The 22,029-nt window shown below is 35.7% G+C and overlaps 2 protein-coding genes across 3 annotated transcripts; one reads left to right on the forward strand and one right to left on the reverse strand.

Moving 5' to 3' along the window:
• Window positions 1-23: 23 nt before the first annotated feature.
• LOC139691196 (S-phase kinase-associated protein 2-like) lies at window positions 24-5,427 on the reverse strand. Its single transcript, XM_071588924.1, has 7 exons — window positions 5,065-5,427; window positions 4,715-4,944; window positions 2,746-2,848; window positions 2,468-2,648; window positions 2,174-2,301; window positions 1,925-2,087; window positions 24-928 (listed from the first exon to the last, which is right to left on the reverse strand). Exons 1-7 carry the CDS (start codon window positions 5,417-5,419, stop codon window positions 742-744), a joined length of 1,347 nt encoding a protein of 448 aa, XP_071445025.1. The 5' UTR covers window positions 5,420-5,427; the 3' UTR covers window positions 24-741.
• Window positions 5,428-6,289: 862 nt separating this feature from the next.
• Cchl (Cytochrome c heme lyase) lies at window positions 6,290-14,919 on the forward strand. Of its 2 annotated transcripts, none has more exons than XM_071588891.1 (7): window positions 6,290-6,389; window positions 6,631-6,773; window positions 6,861-6,914; window positions 7,022-7,144; window positions 9,633-9,752; window positions 10,603-10,715; window positions 13,697-14,919. In XM_071588891.1, the coding sequence occupies exons 2-7, from the start codon at window positions 6,633-6,635 to the stop codon at window positions 13,959-13,961; spliced, it is 816 nt and encodes a 271-aa protein (XP_071444992.1). In that variant the 5' UTR covers window positions 6,290-6,389; window positions 6,631-6,632; the 3' UTR covers window positions 13,962-14,919. The 2 variants fall into 2 exon arrangements, with proteins under 2 accessions (XP_071444992.1, XP_071444991.1); XM_071588890.1 differs by having other exon boundaries at window positions 6,321-6,452.
• Window positions 14,920-22,029: the final 7,110 nt, after the last annotated feature.

Here is a 22,029-nt window from a genome sequence, read left to right on the forward strand (position 1 = left end):
GCATTTACCATTTATTTCCCCACTCAACCTACAAAAGTTTTCTTTCATAACAAACAAGGAAAGTTAAACCCTTCCTATAATAGATCACAATTATGGAAATCATCTTAACAACATGCTACTTCATATATACCCACATTCATTAAGTTCATCATAACCTTGAGCTTTGCAGCAGGATGTTGCTTCAACCTGCTCATTTACTTTTATCAATGCCTTAAAAATTCAAACTCTCAATAAGTAAATAAAGTTACTAATGGCAATCAATTACACAGAACAAAATTCTCATTAAAATAAATCTACCCAAAAATACATATGCTCAAAAACAAAAAAGTGTAAGAATGATTTATCAACACTCACAGGCAAGACCACATTCCTTCCATGAACTACTATGTTCAGGATGCACTGTATAAAAAGGTCTCCACCAATCAAAATGAAATTATATGATCATGAAAGTAACTAAAATATTTAAAATTTAGTATTGAAAATGATAGCACTGTAAACAGGTGCCATATCAGCATTGTATCAGTCTAATAGTAGCACTGGGATAGCCATATCACATCTTTTCCATAAAATTAAACTCTCATCAAACAGTTCGTGTAATAGACTAGCCAAAGTGTGCACCACTTGATAACAGGTTCAATGAAGAATACTACCAATCTTCAATATACACACATGAACCTATAGGCCCATAAGAGATATTGTTCAAACCAGTTAACTACACCCCTGTACTCACGAGCCTTAAGCTCAATCTCGAACCCTCAATCCCCAAATACTTGTGCGCCTTATTCCAACAGTAGGCCGTGCTACACTCGAGAAGTAAAATTTGTTAATGTCCACTTCTGAGAGGCGGCTTTGCAGGGTTGCTAGAGATTGCTCATTCATAAGGCCAAAAACATCTAAATACATAAGTGATTCAGCCTTTGTCAGCAACCTGAAAATCATGTGAAACAATAGTAATGATCATTAATATTTTGCAACTATGTATGAAAAAAATTGCATTTAAATATTTACTGACTTTAAAAGAATTACTCTTCACATGGACCTTTCAAACACTAATGAAAACTCTTCATAACTCTGATTTAATTCAGTGGTCTTTCAGCTATGTGTTTGTGTAGGTGCAGTTTTTGTACTTGGTATTAATACAAATGACCTTCCTTAACAATGCCATATAGAGATAAAAATATTAGCTAATTGAATGATTCCCCCTCACCTCATGCCAATCATTCACAAGTCTGCCTAAACCTAGAAATAGGATTATATATAAGCATTCCACCTGTGTTGAACAAAATGAATTACTCTTTGTACCTGCGTATTTCAAAGACAGAAAATAATTTGCTTTTCTAATTTTTTGCTGTACATAGAATGTCATGTGCTGGCCATGTCAGAGATTTATCTCATAATCCAGGAGTGTCTTAACTGTATTACAAATAATAATTTACAAATTAGTAAATTATAGTAGTACTAAGAAGTAACTGTACATTATTTTACTTGGAGTGATCACTTAGATTTAAATAATACCAATAAAAATAAATGTCAATTTATAAAATTTTTAATTGGCATTTATTTCTTGTCCCACAATGCATTACAACTGATGAATATTACGCATTAACTCTATTGAGAGACAGCATAGTAACTCAAGACCTGTAGTTCATGCATTAAAAGTGTGGAATGAGGGAAGACACATGGGGCAAACTCATGATAAAACCATAAGTGTTTACTGTAAAACATGAAGCACTGAAGAAATCAAATAACTTTCATACTTCAGATGCCCCAAAAGCAAATGGTCAATCTCAGCACATGTGGTCAGATTTATCATAAACATAAGGACATTGCCTTTTGGTCTGATGTTTTTTATGTATGATATTGAAAAAATATTTTTCTTATTATACAAAGAAATGTCTGCCTCAAATGAAGCTAGAATACTTACGTGTATGCCGACGGAGGAATGTGATAACATCTACTGAGAGCCAAATATTCAATTTTTGAAAGCCCATTTACAACAGCTAATACAGCTCCTTCGGTAAGCTGAGTGCAGTCACTTAAATCCAATTCAACGAGATCAGAGCAGCAGCTAACTAAGCATTCCACATCTTGAGATTTAGAGAAAGAATCATTATTTATTAAAGGGCTTAAATAGAAAAGGAAAAACACCCTTAACTCCAATGAAATATCTTACGACTGTCTTCAAGATCCTTGCGACAGCCACTGATGTTGAGTCTTTGCAGTTCTGAAGGCAGGTTATCGCAAAGATAATTAAGAGAATCCAAATCCAACATTGTCCATGCTAAATTTAGTGACTGCAACCTGAAGGAAAAAACAAGAAATCCTTATACAGCAAATAACTAAATTTTTTAAATACAATAAAATTATTTATGACTTCAGAGAAAAATGTTTGATAATGATATGTACTTTAAGAGATTAAGAGACTACCTTGCGTCAAAATCCCAACTATCAATGAAAAAATAATTACCTTAAACAGCCAGCAAGTATATTCTTTATACCTATTTCAGTGATTCCACTACAGGAGCAGAGATTGAGAACCTCTAAATTTTCATTTTTTCCAATGGCAACACATGATTTATACCCTAATTGACAATGTTCCAGACTCAATTTTTTCAACTGTTTGCAGGTTTCCAGAAGCTTTGTCAAACCTTTGAAAATAATTTATAGAATACATAAGTATTGAAAAAAATCTGATACATTATTGAAGAGGCAAAATATGGTTACGAGTAGATAAATAGTTGATACCTTCATTGGAGATAACCGCCATACTTAGATCTAGATACTGTACTTTGCACAGGGCACTTTCTGTGATAAACTTTGAATCTGGGACAAAAACAGGATCAGGAATCTGAAATGAGGTTATATTAACACAAATTAAAAAAAATTCACTCCTATGAAATAAATTAGCTGTCATTTACACTGTCCCAGTGCTTAGCGGGTAATGGCCTATGAACGGAAGCTGTAATAAAAAATGTAGAATCCCATTCCAGATAACCAAAGACGGGAGTAATCTGACACAGTAAATTTTAACTTTAATATTACAGATACTTATTTCATATTCATCAAACAGTTGTTAATAATAATTGAAATAATTCTCTGAAAGCTCCAAAGGTTTGTTTTGCAAAGAATGAAAATTTGAAGGATATTTTGGGTGGTTGTGGTCAGGTACAGGGTGTTTCAAATGATAGAAATGTGTAACTTTAGCAAGGTGCCAAGGAGAAATCTTAACTGTGTTTAAGGAGCATCTGCTTCATTCATTCTTTCCAGACATGCACATTTTTGGAACTGCCTTGAAAGGCATATTTTGTGGTCCAACATTTCTCTAATGTTGCAGCACGCACCTTTTCATTGGAAGAATACCAACCACAGCAATGGGAAAAAATATTCAGCCACAAAATCCTAACTCTTAAGGTACCCAGGAATCATAGTATAAGCACTGCAAAAGTCTACAATCAATGACCAGCATTGTGATATTCTCTAGAAGCTACTTGCCAGGAAAACCCCACCATGTAATAAACCGATAAAAGAGTATTCTTCCATTATGGAAATTAATATTATTAATATTAATCAATATTATTTCTTAACTTTCTTCCAAAATGAAATATTAGCTCAGTAAGTTTGGTGCAGTCATAGTATGACCTATAAATGCAAAAGGGTTTGATGAGTGCAGAGGTTTGTTGACCTGTTCATACAAATGGTGCAAATGCAGTCACTTTTAACACTTTCTGTAATTAATTTTGAAATGAGGAGACAAAAAAGAAAGGAAGACATGGAACACTAAAAAAGCTCATGTTGCTCGCATAAAACGTCATGAGATTTTTAGGAAAGCTAAGCGAGAAAAATGCAAAGATGATTTGAAAAAAGGGTTTGACTAGGGGAATCATGTAACCATCAGGTGACTTATGCACCCGAATTCCAAGAAGTAAGTTATGAAACATGTTTTTCTAGATTTTGAAAAAAATGAAGGAACAGGGATGGTTAAGAGTGTGATCTATTTTGGCATGAAATTATACATACTCTTAAGAGATAGAGGAGACAGGTAGGGTTATATAATTGACTACCATAGTAAAATGTGGCATAAAGTGACTCTTCAGTTGATGTGGCAGCCTCATAACATTACAATTAAACATCTTTTGAAAGTTATCCCAATCTGTATAATAAAGAAAAAATTTTCCTATGCATTGATTTTTTTCATTTAACTAATTGTAATAGGCATTCTTGTAAATGCATGCATCCAAAATATTTTTCTCAATAGTAGGTACCAATGGTAAGTTGCAGTGAAGTGAAATTCTTCATAGTCAAAGAATGCCTCCAGAACCAAGATATTAGGTACCGCAATCTCAAGCACCCTGAATTTGAGAAGCAACCATAGAATACAGTAGCAGATTTCAAATATTTTTCTGCTTTCAGAGAACTCTTTCCATTTTTATGTAATATCCAATACAGCTCGGTTCAGCATTAGTAGCAGGTGAATTTCAGGTGTCAAATAATCAAGGTAATTTATAGCACAAAGTCTAGGAAAAACCACTAAACTAGGTTTTAGGCCACTGGAGTTAAAAGTAACACAGCCAGTTCATTGCCACAGGATCCCATTAGTTTCAAACCTTTGTGACAGCAAAATTCTTTCATCATCAAAATATCACCATGAAACTTTACCAACAGTAATTGTAATAGAGAATTAAATTAGATACGATTGCTAAGTTAAGTTTTTTACCTCTGCAGAAGCAAGTCTAAGTACTTGTACTCCTCGAGACAAAACAAGACTCAATGCATTTGGACGAAGTGTCCTTCCACTACCACCTAAATCAATGCGTGACCAAAGAGATTCATCACTGAGTAAACGATTCCACCTTCGACTAACAGGTGCACACTGCCTCAATGATGCTTTTGGAAGCCATCGAAATATGTGTATGACCATTTCATCAGAGAGAAGTTCAAAGACATCTGGTGAAAGAGAAGTGGGATTAGAAGTTAGTTAAAATATCTGATGGATTCAGTGAAAATTAACAAAAAGCAGGAAAATGGTCCATTATCAAAAAGGAAGACGAAGCAATTAATAATCACCTTTTCCTGGAAGTTGGGCCGATTTTTTTCGACGGCGGATAGTAAAGGAGTCCGAGCTTCTGGCTTTCTTGTCTTGGTTTGGAGATATATTCGTTGGGTCCTTAGGGTTTGTAACACACTTGGAGCTTTGTCTTCTTTTTCTCTTTTCTTTGGGTATATTCCCATTGTTATTTTCGTGATCACTTTCAAAAGAACTATCTAAAGATATTCTATCGGCACAATCTGAATCCTTCTGGATTCCGTCTACAGTTCCACACACAACATCATCTGCATAAATATCCTTGTTAATGCTAGAATCTTTCAAACTTTCCGAATTGACTGATTTTTCCTCGCTTGCAGAATTAGATTCTCCCATCTTTCTCCGCTTACTGAAAATAAGTTCGTGAATAATTATGCTGCTATATCATAAACTTTCATACATAAAATTCACGGCAGAAAACCCACGTACACCCGTAATATATACAATACTTTCCGATTAGGCATGTAAATAGGCTACATTAAATGCTTATCCTTTCTATCATATTCCTTTTTGATTTGAACTCAGATAATAATTCCAATTCGAAACGAACAAGATCAATTCCAAATATATCAAGTCCAAGTAACGCCCAGGGAAAATCGGCGGGATAATGTACGAGTGTACAATAACTAAATTTCATAAGCCCTAAATATTTCTAAAACCAATAGAAACTTGCGTAAAACCACTATCACTTGGTCATTTCCAGATTTGTAAATCTCGGTTACCAATGATAACATAAGTCGAGAAATGGAAAAACATTTTAGCGGTAAGATTCGCGCCACATCACCAGACAGTTGTTTGTTGAAAGTTAGGTAAAGTTAGGAGTAGATTCAAAAATATATAACCCGATGTCAATTTAAGGACCACGAAATGATTGAGAAAATTTAATTAATTTGCATATATTATCCTATATCAGCCACAATTCTATATTATTTCACGTGTTATCGCGATCAGGCTCTCGTTAAAGCATTAACCGGTGAGCTATTCCATCGCTTTATCCACTCAAAGTCCTCATAAAACTGCTTCTCAGATATAAAAATTGATTTTAATGCATATACTTACCATTCTAGACCATTCTTCACGTTATTTTTTGAAGAATTGCATTCTGAAACTGCCGAAGAGGCAATTTTCCCACCTTTCATTTTTGGCGCAGTCTTTTGAAGAACAATCCAATGTGACTTGGCGTATTGGAGAAACGAACGAATCGAACTCGCCGTATACTCAACCAATGAAATGCTCCGTAACTAAATAGAATTATTTGATCCGTTCGCATATTTGAGCAGAAGGAAAAGGGGAAATTTTTTCAGTGGTGAGGAAATTGTTTTTGGGTGATTTATTTGTAGCAGATAAATTTGTCCAAATAATATTTAAGGTAAATTAATTGATAAATTGTAGCATATATCATCAAAATTTTCAACTCTATGCTATATCTTCTCGGTAATATTTGGTGTTTTTAAAACGTGGATTGTTTCTTTTCTTAAGTTTTATTTGTCAACTCGATGCATTAATGTATAAAAATTGCAGCACATTGTGAATATTTTGGCTTGCAGAAATGGGAAATGCAGTGACAGCCGCTGAAGTTACTGCCGCAAAAATTGTGCATTCTTCGGAATACATCGGTGCTGAATTAGATCCAAAAAAGAATTATTCGAATATTCCTGCATCATGTCCAATGCACATGGGAAATGCCAGTGTACGGTTCTTATCACATGAATTGAAGCAGTCGCAAGTCTTATTTGACCTATTCTGCTAGCTGACCTCATGAATGTCTCTATTACAGGTAGAATCAGGTTGCCCGGTGCGAAACAACAATGACATAAACCCATTAAATATGGTGCGTCCATCGCAATATTTGATTTATCAAAATTCAGTTAAATTTAATTATTTTTGAGTTTAATTTGTGATGTAATTCAGTATTGATGAAAGTTACGTTACTTTCAGATGCCTCCACCAAATCAGCAGCCTGCTCCAGACCAACCTTTTCCACTCCCTATATCCCGTGAAGTCTCAACTATACCTAAAGCTGGAACAAAGGATGAGTTTTGGGTATACCCGTCGCAACAGGTAATGAATAAAATTGTTCATGCCTATACTTTCTTCAGCATCTTACACTTCGGTATCCAACTATCTCTCTAAAATGCCAACCACAAAATAACGAATACGTTTTGCTACTTTTTTCTTCAACAAGTTTCATGATAACTGTGGAAATCTTCATATTTTAAAACTTAATGTGGTGTAATCGTCATTTGTTATTTAAGGCGTAATTAATTTCTCTTGAGTGTAAAGTGACCATTTCCACTAGTCACCCACCTTATTTAAACCAATAAATCTGTAAATAGTTTAATATGCGGACCCGCAGTCCATATATTAAGTTTGGCTAATCAATTTAATTTTCCACAGTTTTTTATTTTTCTATTTGATTATAAAATGAGGGTGGATTACAATGGAAAAATTTGTTTTCAAGTGTTTTGCCGTTACATTGGCACTAATGTCGAATTTGATCGTAAAAATGTGGAAATTTACTTTGTTTAATGACTAATATTGGATGTCATGCTACTCCAGTAAGTTCTTTAATAGGATAGCTTAACTGTCACTCGGGAAAAGGCATTCAAACGAGGGTGATTTTTTAATTCATGGTCCTCACCTTACCAATTATAGAAATGAATTTGTACACTCATTCATAAAGTTCCACATTGAACTCTGTCAACACTCATAAAGTCAGCTTCCATGAGCTACCTACTCCCCCTCTTCTTCCAACTTCATCCAAGTTGCCTGCTTCTGCTTTAACACCACATTTGGTTATTTTGACTACATGGCGTATTTAAACATATTTGGGTATTATTTAGGGATTTCCATAGCTTTGTAATTATCCTCTCCCAACACACTACGTGTTGATAAGTTGTCGTTGAATAAAGGCCTGAAGTATGTTCAAAAATGAGAATGACTGGAGATTATTTAGAGAACTTAAAAACTATGATGCAGCCAATCAGTCAGAAACCCCAGCATTGAAATACATGAATCCTCATAGTATCAATGAATTATTAGTAAATGAGAGGAACTCATCAGATAGATAATATTCCTTAATAAAAAAATCTGAGAAATACCTAATTGGTAGTTGACAAACACAGATAGAGGAAACAGCATTGTCCTTTTGAACTCAGTCAAATACCAAGTAAAGTGTAAGACCTTCATCGAAGAAAGCCATAAAATCACAAACAACAAGAATCTACTGCCTCTTATGATATTAGAAAAGCTGAGTAAACATTCAACATTCTTGAAAAGCTAAATACAAGCTACAAGGTTTGTATAAAAAGTTTTGGAAAAGTAGATTTTATTTCAGATATTGCTACAAAACCTCAAAATTCTTCAACATGCATCTCTTGAGCATCAATGAACTTCTGCCACATTTTGTGGCTTTTCCACAACTCAAGGCTCCTTGGTAGGGAGATTCCGGATGGTCCTTAAGGCTACACGGGCAAGCTTCTTTGATGGTACTTACGGTCCCATGGTGGTGTCTTTTTAGGGAGGATTTCACGTTTTGGAACAGGAAATAGTCTGCTGGTGCCAAGTCAGGACTGTAATGGGGTTGTGGAATATGCTACATGCCATTGCAGAAGATCTTCGCATGCAGACACTTGACTCTACATTATCATATTTAATATAATCCATCAAGACTTTCAGGATGAGTTAAGTGCAGTTCTTTCGCATAGCCAAATTTTCACTGATAATGGTGTGCACTGTCAGCTTATCAATGCCAATACGATTTGCAATATTGCATATGCTTAACAGACATCTGAATTCAGTACTTCACATGCAAGTTTTGGGCGATTCTTGAAGTCATTGGCCATCCAGCGTGGGGCTTGTTCTCCACACCTAACAATTTTTTAAACAGCAAAAATCATTGGCAAACAATCATTAAGTCACTCCTCCCAAGATTCTACAGATTGATAAACTACATACACTAACTAAACCCAATTGAACTTATAATTTTCAGCATGCTCACATTCATGCAAGATAACCTTAAAACTCACTCCTTTGAAGTCTTGCTAACTTAATACCTACATGGAATCAAAATATCTGTGGATATAGTTTCAAAATTCAAATAAATGGTCATCCCACCAAATGCCTTCCTAAAAACCTTTTTCTGAGTGTTTCACCAGTGGAAGCAACAGGAATGATAGAAATAAATCCTGGAAGACCAGTATAAATAAGGGTCACAGCCCAGGCTTGTGTCCCATATCACAACTTTTTGAAGGTAGTATTATTTGTGATGAGAGCTATTAGCAATCATTGGTGCAGCTAAGGAGAATTGACCATTATTCTATGGCATTTCTACAATCAACCACATAAAACATTACAACTCTCTTTATGGACGTTGTGGAAGCTTAATAGTAAATTGTTATTTGCATTATCATCTTTTAATTTTTTTATTTGGATGGAATAATACCTTTTCCCTTCCATCAACAGATTAACTTTTTGATGTTCTCTATTTTCTGCTTCAGCATCTTCATTCAACCATCAATTTTTTCATAAATAAATTATTTTATTCCAGATGTTTTGGAATGCCATGCTGCGTAAAGGGTGGAGGTGGAAGGAGTCTGACCTGAATCCTACTGATATGGATCACATCATCAAAATTCATAATGCTAATAATGAGATGGCTTGGCAAGAGGTATTGATTTTTGTATAGTAAATATTCAAAGTAAAGTGTTATCTGAAAAGGTACTGATTTGGTAATGATTCAAATTTAATGTAACTCCTCAATGATTTGGGATATTTCCAAGAAATAGGCAAGAAGACCATCCATATGACTTAACTGGACAACAAGTACTAGGAAAAATTTTAATGCACACAATTCAATTGCTTAGGCAAATGATTAAAAATGATTCTTGTGATGGTTACTTCACAGAAATTCATGTTGTCTAGATTATTTTCAATTGTTTGTATGTTCATTTGTTCAGCAGAGAGATTAACCACTTGTATGGGTCATCATTTATGTACAATGCTTCTTATAAAAGTTGTTTAAAACAGAAAAATATAGAACTAACCATTTAAATTATTTTTAGAATGTAGTACTGTTAACCCTCTGAGGAATATTTTTATAATAGCTCCATGGCTGACAAAATTTTAAGTACCTAATGGAGCCAATTGAATTAGACACTTGTGTGTAAGTAGTTTGGGTTTCAAGGCACTCGGTCAATTTTTATTGTAAGGGCATACAATTTAATTTTGTCAGCTGAAAACTCTGAATTTAAAGAATGGTGCTTACCAATAGTGAAATTTTGGGTTTTTCACCAGTTTAGGTCATCCATCTCCGCCAACATTTTGATTAATAACTCACAAACTGATATGGAGATGGAGGGCCTGACCTGATTGAAAACCCAAGGAGATTTCACTTGTGCCATACACTGGGAAAGCATTAGATCATGTGCTTCTATTCTGTTATAAGCTGTCAATGATAGCATTATGAGTAAGGGTAGAATTACCAGACTGTTCAGTTACAAAAATAGAATTGTTTCTAGGTCCTCAAATGGGAAGCCCTGCATGCCCGTGAGTGTTGGACCCCCAAGTTGAAAAGTTTTGGAGGTCGAGCCAAGGATTACTCCCCTCGAGCAAGGATAAGGCATTGGATGGGGTTAGTAGGTTATTTTTAATGATAAACGGGTAGTTTTACATGTTCATTATCTCAGAAAATTTTCATTATCTCACTTTTTTGTAGCTAATAATAATAATTGTTTGTGTGTCTGGTGATTAAAACATGGGACACATAATATTGGATGCTGCACTATATTAAATGAAATAATGATGACCTTATTACCCATGTCAGTTAAGTCATCATCACACAATATTCATGTTGGCCCTAAAAATAATTGAGAAATATTTTGCAATACGCAGTATGTTGCTTCTATGAATTGTTATTAGATATGCTCATAGAGAGAACTTCTCTTGGCACCCAATTATCTCATGTTGGATGTGTATCGAGCATAAGAGCTGCATATTCTTTTGCATTAATAGTGCCAGTTTCTCACTCCTAATGGCTTCATTGCTTTTGGATGCTATTATGTTTTTTCTGGAAGATTTATCTACAGTGAGGGTGGCTATAAAACATGAATACTAGCTCTGTCAGGGAGTTCTCTTGGACAGGGAAAAGATGTTGAGTTAATAAAAATCAATGGCATTTTTCTAACCAGTTTTAGTTAAATTTACTGGTGACAAATGTGTGGATTGATTTTTTTTTTTACTGTTTCCTCCAAATACATGGATGTATGTATCTAACTGCATGGGTGGTAAGGGATTCATCTTCAAAAGAACAGCAGACCATAGCAGAAGGCGATTTCACATGACTAACGCCTCTGACACGCATCTGCAGCCAATGAAATCTTATTTCATAATACAATTGTGTAGGCTAGTGTGCTGTGGCATGAACATAATGCAAAACAGAGAATCCGCTCTAGTACGTCTTTTTAAACTTGATTCAGAGGTATGTTTGAAGATAAGAGGTGTGATTATATAGTCGTAAAGCTATGTTCGCATACAGGAGTACAAAAAGTCAGTCTATATTGCCTCAATTAGCAATTTCAATTTTTTAATTTTCTGGAATGTTTTTATTGTATGTCTGGAATGGTTATACGATGCAGTATATTTGGAATGTTAAATTATGCTGATTTATTTGTATGTCATAGGGAAAGAAACTATGCTCCACCCCCCCTGAGTTAGAATTTCACATGGTGTTGCACTTAGTTATGGGTGAGGTCTACCCTCTCCTAACAAACTGACTTTTGGGTTGATATCAGTTTTTTTTTTCAATTTCATTAATGGAGGTGTTAGATAATATTCCTATGGCTAATAATAATTTCAAGTGGCGAATATATGTATTGAGGTAACAGGTCAGTTTATGATAAGCTATATTTCATATTAAAAAGATAATGTAAAGTCACTCATATAAAATTATATGAGTGACTGTACATTATCATATAATATACTTCAATATATGGCCCCCCCCGAAACAGAACAAATCAACTTTAATTGCTGTAATTTACAGCATTGTGTAGATTAGGATAAACTATGATACAGAATGATTTTTATTCAGATACCTCATTATTTCTTAGTAATAATTAGTTAAAAATGATACCCCTTCTCAGAGTGAAGTTCATTCACCTACAATAGACTTCATCCTTGATCACTCTATTACCCCTTGGGTTCGCACAGCCGCTGTAATAAGTTTGCATAATACGTTGATAGTTTTTCCTTTTTCAAAATAGTCAATGAAAATTATCCAATGCCCATCCCAAAATACTGATGCCATGACCTTGCCTGCTGATGAAATTTTCTTCACCTTCTTTGGAGCCGGTTCTCCCTTTTGAATCCATTGTTTTGATTGTTCTTTTGTCTCGGGTGTGAAGTAATGGACCCATGCTTCATCAATCGCAAAAATTCTGATTTTGTCTTGTGAAACTTTGCTCAACACCCAATTGAAACATCTTCACGACACTGTTTGCTCGAGTGTGAGCATACAGGGCACCCATCTTGCACACAGCTTTCTCATGTCCAAATTTTCAGTGAATATGCAATGTACTGCACTTCTTGAAATGCCTGCTATGTCTGCTAGCTCACAAACTTTCAGTTGACGATCATCCAGTATCATTTTGTGGATTTTCTTCATCGTTTCTGGAGTTGTCACCTCATTTGGTCAACCAATTCAATGCTCGTCTTGACAGCTTGTATGGCCTCGTTTAAGCTTTGCTATCCAATATTTTTACTGTTGTAAAAAAAGGAGCAGACTCACTAGAGTAGAATCCAGTTCAAGTTATATATTTTTTGGGCTGAGGCCTTTCAAATAAAAGTATTGTGTCATGTAATGATGACCAATTTTCTCCATTTTCACAAATTCAGTGAAAGCGTCCACTATTGATGACTTCCAAACAAATACTAAACAGTGTGGTGTCTTCAAATTTGAAACATTTGCTTTATAATTTACATACTTTCTAATAGGGTGATATTTTTCAAACAACTACTGCCATGTGTAGGTCAGGACGGGTACTTTTGGGACCAACCTTGTAGTTTCATTTTGGTTGCTTATTAACATTATTCTTTTCAAAATGGTTCACTAACTGGCATGGCTTAATAAGCTTGCATATGGCTGAAGGAATTGATTATAAAAAATAACTTCATGGAATTGCTTTATTTCACAATGAGGCAACAATCGGAAATGCAACATATATTTTTATACTAAAAATTAGGTTTTTTCATGTTATGATTTCCTAGAAATCATTATTATTGAGATAGGATATACCCTGGAATAATGAAAAAAATCACCTGAAAAAACTAGGATGATTCAGGGTTTTCAAAAATAAGTTTCTGCAACTCCTTTTCCTGCATTTCTTAAACCATAGTTTCCATCGACAATAGTTATCTTCATGTAAACACACAGTGGTCAATTTTTATCAAAAAGTGGTGTGCACTAACGAGCACAATTACAATTTTACACAATCTCATTACTGCAATGAAAGGATTTCAGTGTTGAGAGCTCCTTTGATGTGATTACTAATTTTGATTTAGCTACTGTTGCCGGGATGATGTTGAATTAAAAGTAATTTTGTTACATTTATCTTACAGTTATGAACTTCCTTTTGACCGCCATGACTGGATCATAGATCGATGTGGGAAGGAGATTAGATATGTAATTGACTATTATGATGGTGGAGTGGTCAATGGAAGTACGCACCGATTTGCATTATTGGATGTGCGCCCGGCAATGGATTCTTGGGAAAATATTTGGGATCGCATGAAGGTTGCTTGGTGGAGATGGCGTTATGAGGAAAGCGACAGTTCTGAAACTAAAGACATATCATCCTCGAGCTCAAACAAGCTGGGAGGGTGATTTGGTTGTAGAATTTAGTCCATATTAATGTGATTCAAATTTCTTTGTAATCATTTGCTCAAAAAACACTGTTTTCTTTTTCATTTGCTCGTCATCTTTTTCCTTACTTTCATTTAAATTGTTCATAAGTATTATGCAGTATAATATGTACATATGACTCTATAGTTAAGTTTTAAACATATATAATGTAGGAATGAGCGTACATACCTCACTCAAAGGTGTAAACTGTCAACGTTTTATAACCATGACAATTCCCAAATATGTGTCTTTCCGTTTCATCAAATTTTTTCAATGTTGTGTTAATCAGCTTGAAGACTTAAATGATTGGAAATTCAGGCAATTTTTCAAGAAATTTCTGGTTAACAGTAAAAAAAAACTGGTGGAGACTTAATCTCTCCAAATTCTGTGAATGTTATTAAAGGAGTGGTTTTCATTTTATTATTTCATATCAGTAAAGCTGAAAAGCAAAGAACTCATTTATGACTTTTCATTTCTACCAATAATACAAGGGAATATCAATTAGCATTTCACATTTACTGCTTTCTTAGGTATGAGATCATTTTACATTATTTACTGAGTTCTAGTGAGACAAAAAAATTTCTAAAGATCAAATAATGTAGTATGTTATGGAAAACAGCTGTTATTACATCAAGTATCAAATGATGATTTGAAGATGCATTGTGGAGTAAGTATAAATTACTCTGTTTGTATATAAAAGTTCATGAAATTGTTCATCATGGATTATACAATGTATATAAAATAGTACAATTTGTAGTTAACTTATGCTAGTTAAAATGTTATTACTTTATATCATTACCTTAGAGTAATGGCACTACTAGAATGTTTCATAATTGTTACTGGTACCATGTACTTGATGGCTAAATGTTTTATTTATTTCAAGTGAAAGATAAAATACATATTTTCAACAAAGGGCTACTATCCCCTTTTGTGCAGAGTATTATTGCTGTTACTTAATTGAATGTTATCCCAAATAGTGTGGTGTCCATAGAGGGGAGTAGGTGAGTGATGGAAGCTATTGGTATGGGTGTAACATCCCTGCTTAACAACAGGTATACATACATTTTATCCCTTCAGTTTCGCTTATTGAGTAGTGAAGTGTTAATCTTATGAGTTAAATTCAACTGCATTACTTGATTATTGACTATGTATCAGTCGATTAAATTACACTAGTGAGTGATTATTGCAGATTTACTAAACATCCTCGAGGCAGGACCTTTTTAATGGAATTTTCTGTTTTCTCTGCGATTAGGAATACATCATGCTAAAGCTTTGGAAACTAGGAGAGTACTTACTCTGAATGGATCTGTCAATTATTTAATATTAACCTAAACAGTTTCACTCAGACAAATAGGTAAATTATGTGAGCATTGAATATTTGAGGAGTATCATACTTAAATGAGCAGTTACAATAGTCCAGGGGGTAGAGCGTTGGTCTGCTGACTGAAGGGCCTGGGTTCGATTCCCGAGCAAGGCACTCTGGGCACCTGCAGCTCCACCCAAGCTATGTGATTTTTTGGGTACCAGGTCTTCGTGGGAAACCATAATTGGCACAGGGAAAGGAACTGGACCCCCTACCCTAATGTGTGAATTTCACATGCTGTCAGGCTAAGTACTGAGTGAACTCTACCGTCACCTACCAAATCGGCCTTCGGGTTGATTACTGTGTTTATGGTTTTTATACTTCAATGCTGATATTATTTTGTAACGGGGTATATGAAGCGTTTGAAGTACATATTCAAAATTAGTGAAACATTTTTTTACTTAAACATTTGCATTGTATTGCATGAAATTGTTCTTATCTTATCTGTATATAATATGCACTAAAATCACTACTCAAGCATAGGCACCAGTGAGAAGGACACAAATATTCTTACAGGGTCGCACCCAAAAGTGGTAGGACTGATTTTTTTACAAGAATTTTATTGACGATATACTTACATCGACTTAATAATCTTCAAAGTATGCTCCTTGAGCTACTACACACTTAGTATAACGTTGCTCCCATTCCCCGTACGCCCGCTGGAAATTTTCTTTAGGGATGCCGTTGATGACCCTCGTCGAAGCCTCTTGAACGGCCTTTATCGAGTCAAAATGTCGTCCCTTGAGCTGTCTTTTCATCAGGGGGAAGAAGGAGAAGTCCGGTGGTGCCATATCGGGAGAATAGGGCGGGTGCGGCAACGTGGCAACGCCGTATTTGGCCAGGAGCTGTCTGATGACGAGCGCGCCATGGCACGGCGCGTTGTCATGATGAAGCACCCAACAGTTTGCGATGGCTGGTCGGACTATTTTCACGCATTCTCGGAGGCGGGTGAGCACCTGCACGTAAAAGTTTGCATTTACAGTCTCCCCTGGTGGGACAAACTCCTTGTGAACCACTCCACAACGGTCGAAAAACACAATCAACATCGTTTTGATTTGCTCATGCGAGCCTTTTTTGGACGTGGGTATGCAGAAGTGTGCCATTCCGCGGATTGTCTTTTCGTTTCGTGGTCATATTGAAAAACCCACGTTTCATCTCCAGTTATCACATTGTCCAAACAATTTTTATCTTGGTGCAAATTGGCTAACACTTCTTCGGAAATGCGCACACGCGTTGCTTGTTGGTCAACACTCAGAATTTTCGGCACCATCTTGGCGCACACCTTGCACATGGCCAAATCCTGTGAAATAATGTGTTGATGCAGTTAGACCCAACTGGTCTGCAATTTCTTCACTGGTTAAGCGTCAGTCTGTGTTCAGCAGTGTCCTCACTCTGTCCACATTCGTGTCGGTTCTTGCCGCCGACGGCCATCCGGAGCGATGGTCGTCTTCAACAAGCTCCCTACCCTCTTTAAACAACTTGTGCCACCGCTCCGTTCGCGCCAGAGAAAATCAGTCCTACCACTTTTGGGTGCGACCCTGTATGTTTCAACAGTTATAACATATTTGTCACATGGAGAAGAATGATTGTATTTAGATAAAGTGTATGCTTTCAGGCTTCACTTCATGGCATTGGGTGATGTCCATATTAAAGGAGTTAGTAATTTTCCACAAACTTCATTTTTAGATACAATGAATTTCACTAACTTTTGGCATTATCAGGTACAAATTTAGTTTACATGAAGCTGAAATACTCAGGACAGAGAGAAGGGTGGCTATGTAGAAGGGAAGGTGGGGGTTGGGGTTATTCAGGTAAGGGAAGGAAAAAGACGGTACCTTGGTTATGGCTGGGCATTGGGTGAGATCAGGGGAATGGGAGGGGTAAGGGCAAACAGGTACGTTGAATGGTGGGATTTGTTTTCCTTCAAGGTCAGTTTCTTGGAAGAGAGGAGGAAGGATGAATGCTTGTTACAAAGAATCGCTTTGTGGTCTGCCTTCTAATCATGTTTGTTGGAGAGCATTTATTTTTAATCCTTTTGGGAGGATATGCAGTATTTCGGGGATAACATTGCCATTGTGTTTCAAATCTAGGAGGCATTTTGTGATGAAGAAATTGGAGTTTTGATTTTTGTGACACCTGGCATGCTCTTTGGCCTCACATTCCTCTCAGTTTGACCAACATAAAAGGTGTTGCAAGTATCACATTTTAGTTAATAGATGCCTGAATTAAAAAGTATTTCCTGTTTGTCTTTGCAATTAGCTATGATTTTGCAGAGAGTAAAGGGTGAGTAAAAGGCCAATTTGAGTAGAGTAAGAAGGTGATTGGAGAATTTATAGGAGATATCTCCTTGGAATGGTATTGAACATCACTTGGAAGTCTTTAGATTTTGAGGACTGAGAGGAGGAAATTCTACCCAAGTGGATTTAGCTTGGATGGTTGGAGCCAAATGTGTACGAACTCAATGGTTCTCACCTAATGTTTCCCACTGATTTTGGGAAGACTTCTGTTATGGTGATGGTGAAGCAGATATCAAATTGGTTGATTTTCAGAAGTAGTATACAGGGTCCGTCTCCAGGAGCCGGTTCTCCCTTTTGAATCCATTTTTTTGATTGTTATTTTGTCTCGGGTGTGAATTAATGGACCCGCGTTTCATCAATCGCAAAAATTCTGATTTGTTGCTGTGAAAGTTTGCTAAACACTCAATTGAAACATCTTCACGACACCGGTTTTGCTTGAGTTTGAGCATACAGGGCACCCATCTTGCACACAGCTTTCTCATGTCCAAATTTTCAGTGAATATGCAATGTACTGCATTTCTTGAAATGTCTGCTAGCTCGTGCACTTTCAGTCGAGGATCATCGAGATCACTTTGTGGATTTTCTTCACCATTTTTGGAGTTGCCGCTTCATTTGGTCAACCAATGTGATGCTCAATTTGATAGCTCATGCAGCCTTGTTTAAACTCTGCTACCCAATATTTTACTGTTGTAAACAAAGGAGCAGACTCACCCAGAGTAGAATCCAGTTCAGCTTTTATATTGGTTGGGCTGAGGCCTTTCAAATAAAAGTATTGTATCACATAACAATGACCAATTTTCTCCATTTTCACAAATTCACTGAAAACGTTTGCTATTGATGGCTTCCAAACAAATACTAAACGGCATGGCATCTTGAAATTTGAAACATATGCTTTATAATTTACATACTTTCTAATACAGTGTTATTTTTCAAACAGCTACTGCCATCTCTAGGTGAGGCTGGGTACTTCTGGAACCACCCTCTTATTGATGTGCATTTAGCAGAATATATAAGTAGAATAGAGGGATAGGTAACTGATCTATATCCTATTCACGTCTCGGGACGCTCAGGGTCAGGTCGCAAATGGTGAGCTAGCCTAGGCAGGGATATCCACTATCATCTCTTCTTTTCAATGTATATGGGGAAGAAATGTGGTGTGAAGTGTGGCATGAGAAGGGCTGGAGTGAAAGTATATGGAGAACTTATCAAATCAGATTTGCAGATGATCCAATCTTGGTTTAACAGCCAGCTGAAGGGTCACAATAAATACTTTGCACATTGCAGAATCAGTGTGATAATTATAGAATGAAAATTTATCACAAGAAAATGAAGGTAATGTGATTCCGATGAAACAGGAAAGCTAACATAAACATTCAAGTTTAGGGATATGAACTGGAACTGGTAGAGCAGTTCAGCTACTAACAAAGTGTTTTTAAGGAGGGTGAGCAGAGTTGTACGGACATGGCAGGTATTTGAAGTAAAGAAAACAAGTGAAAAGTTCCGAAGTTTGTGTGACTTGGATACTACAAGTATTGATTGGAGAATTTCAACATGTATTAATGAACAATATAAAATGGACTGAAAGGATAGCTAGCTAAGTTCTAGGCATGATAGAGGAGAAGAGATAGATGTTCATAGTCATTTGAAGAAGGTAGAATAAGTGGTTACATGAGGTAATGAGAGGCAATCTGATGCTGAAAGGAGTAATATGCAGGGTTGAGGAAGGAAAAGAGTAGGCATTTTAGATGGAATTAAGGGTGGTAGAAAGTCTGTAGCTCTTATAAATGAGTTATTGTCACATATAGAGTTGGATTTAAGGATATTTTGTGTCATGTTTGCTGGAACTCAAAGAATACTCTAGTGGGTAGTGTCAAGTTGTTTGTTAACATTTTTAATATATCATAAAAAAGGTTTGTTTTTCTTATTTCTTTATTTGATAAAATAATGCTAAGCTATTTCCAGAGATTTTATGAATCTCAGTGAAATGTAGTAATGGATTCATCTATAATTGATGCATTCTATGTTTAGTATCAAATATACCTCAGTGTTCCCTATCCACTTCTACTCTCAAATCAAGTCTTCATTGTTGAGGTAGCAATTGAACTTCTGCTATACTTCATTTTGGCACAAGACAACTTGCAAAACTCAACAGTTTGTATTGACTGAATGGGAAAAGAGTTCTCTGTGGCATTTCATCTTGAAGACATTTACTTTAATTTTTTATTCATTGTTAAGGTCTTATGGTACAAAGTTTTCACTTCCTCCCAAGTTATTCTCAGCACTTAGTTGAGATGTATAACCTGTTCCCTTAGACTCTGAAGTTATCTGCTGAACCTTTTCTTTTCTGATGTATCATAAGTATTTCAATCCTAAGATTTGTTGACTGCAGTCCTCCATTCTTCTCTATTCATTGTTAATTCCCCCACCTTGTCATTGATTTTCTGGTTTGCGTCCTTAATTTTTCTTATTGATATCTATTGGTTTCTATAATGAGCTCTTGCCTTCAATTTTCCGATCAAATGCGTTTCTAACAAAACCATTGTGCCTCAAGGTGTGTTCAATCCATCTAGTTCTCCTTTGCCATATAGTTTTCCAAAATATCCTTTTCTATACTTCTCTACTATTTACTTTTCGAATCATAAACTGATTCCTTGTTTGCAACCTCAGGCTCTTTGAGCATAGTAGTTATCTCTTTTTCCTTAATACCTTCTTAGCTTGAACTGTTTTATACTTGATAGTATGAGTTGATATAATAAGTTGAATATTTTCGATCCCACATGATATTGCTACCCAGGTGGATGAAGGATTTCATTTTCCTAAGTTCCGCTCTCCAAATGGTGATATGTCTTCAGCTTCTCTCTTCCACCCTAAGATTCAGTTTTCTTCTTAATGATACTCATTATATTCCCGAAGTACTTGGTTGCTAGCCTTCAGAGTAACTTATTGGTGCTTCCACACATCTGTAAACGGACACATGTTCATTTCTTTGCTATTCACCTCTGATGCCCAATTCTTGTGCTTCTATTATTGCTTCTTCTTGATATACATTGCATGGTGCTGTCAAGAGGTTGCTTCTTTGAAATTACTGACTTAAGCTCCTTACTCTTTAGCAGCTCCCTCTTCGTATATATTTTTATAATTTTTTTGGGGGAACCAGTGCCTTTGCCTATTTTTCCAAGAACTCAGAAAAATATTAGTTTCCACATCTGCATGACTAAGAACAGAGTGGATTTCCTCGGCTTTATAAATGTCTATATCTTTCATTAGCTTTCCCAGTAGAAAATGGTTTTAAAAATAACAGTTAATGTTGAAAAATATATATATATATTTATATCATGATGCATAATTCAGTCATTTAAAAATATATTTACATTAGTTATATATATATATATATACACATGCATATATAATATTTAGACAGCACAGTAGAACACAAATAAAATAGTAGCACTTAAAAGGACACTCGGCTCTTACTTGAAAAAGGCTGAAAGCTCAAACAATCAACAATGTGAGTGTCCTTTTAAGTGTTACTATTTTATTTGTGTTCTATTGTGCCGTCTAAATATTATACTGCTCGTGTGAGTGTTTCTATATCATCAATATTTTTATAAATTATTTATATATGCATATTAATTATATATATTATATGTGGATTTAAAAATTCTGTATGATGAAATACATGTATATATCATGATACAGAATTTACTGACATTTTTTAATCCATATATATACATATTGTGGGGTTGCGGTAGTCCAGAGGTAGAGCGTTGGACTACTGTCCATAGGGTCCGGCACTCCCAGCTCCACCCAAGCTGTGTGATGTTTTGGATACCAGATCTTCCTGGGAAACCAGAACAGGGAAAGGAACTGTCCCCCCCTACCCTGATGTGTGAATTTCACATGCTGTCGGGCTTAGTACTGGGTGAACTCTACCAAACTAGCCTTCGACTTGATTACTGTGTTGATGGTTTTATGTATGTATACATATATCATTTGAATTGCATCAGGTTGAGTTGCATTTGATTCAGGGCAGTAGGCTGTTTAAAGCTCTGGAGATCGTTGATGCTAAGAGGCACTCTACCAGTCTCAAATAATTAGTTTAATAGGGATTCTAGTGTCCTCACTGGATTTTCAAAAAGACATGATTCTAAAAATCAAAAAGACAAAGACTAAAAATCAAAAAGACAAAGACTAAAAATCATGTCTGGCTGTTAAAAGAAATGGCTAGATTAAGCGTGGCCAGCAGCTGAAAATAAGGGTTTGGTTTTAAAAAAATAATGAGAATGCAAAAATCATAACTGGCTACAAGTATGCATACTAGACAGCCCAGTACATGCCCAGACCAGCAATGCAATGTATAAGTACACTATCTATATCATGATACACAGTC

This window comes from Hetaerina americana, unplaced genomic scaffold (assembly GCF_022747635.1).
Source record: "Hetaerina americana unplaced genomic scaffold, ioHetAmer1.1.p SCAF_30, whole genome shotgun sequence".
NCBI lineage: Eukaryota > Metazoa > Arthropoda > Insecta > Odonata > Calopterygidae > Hetaerina > Hetaerina americana.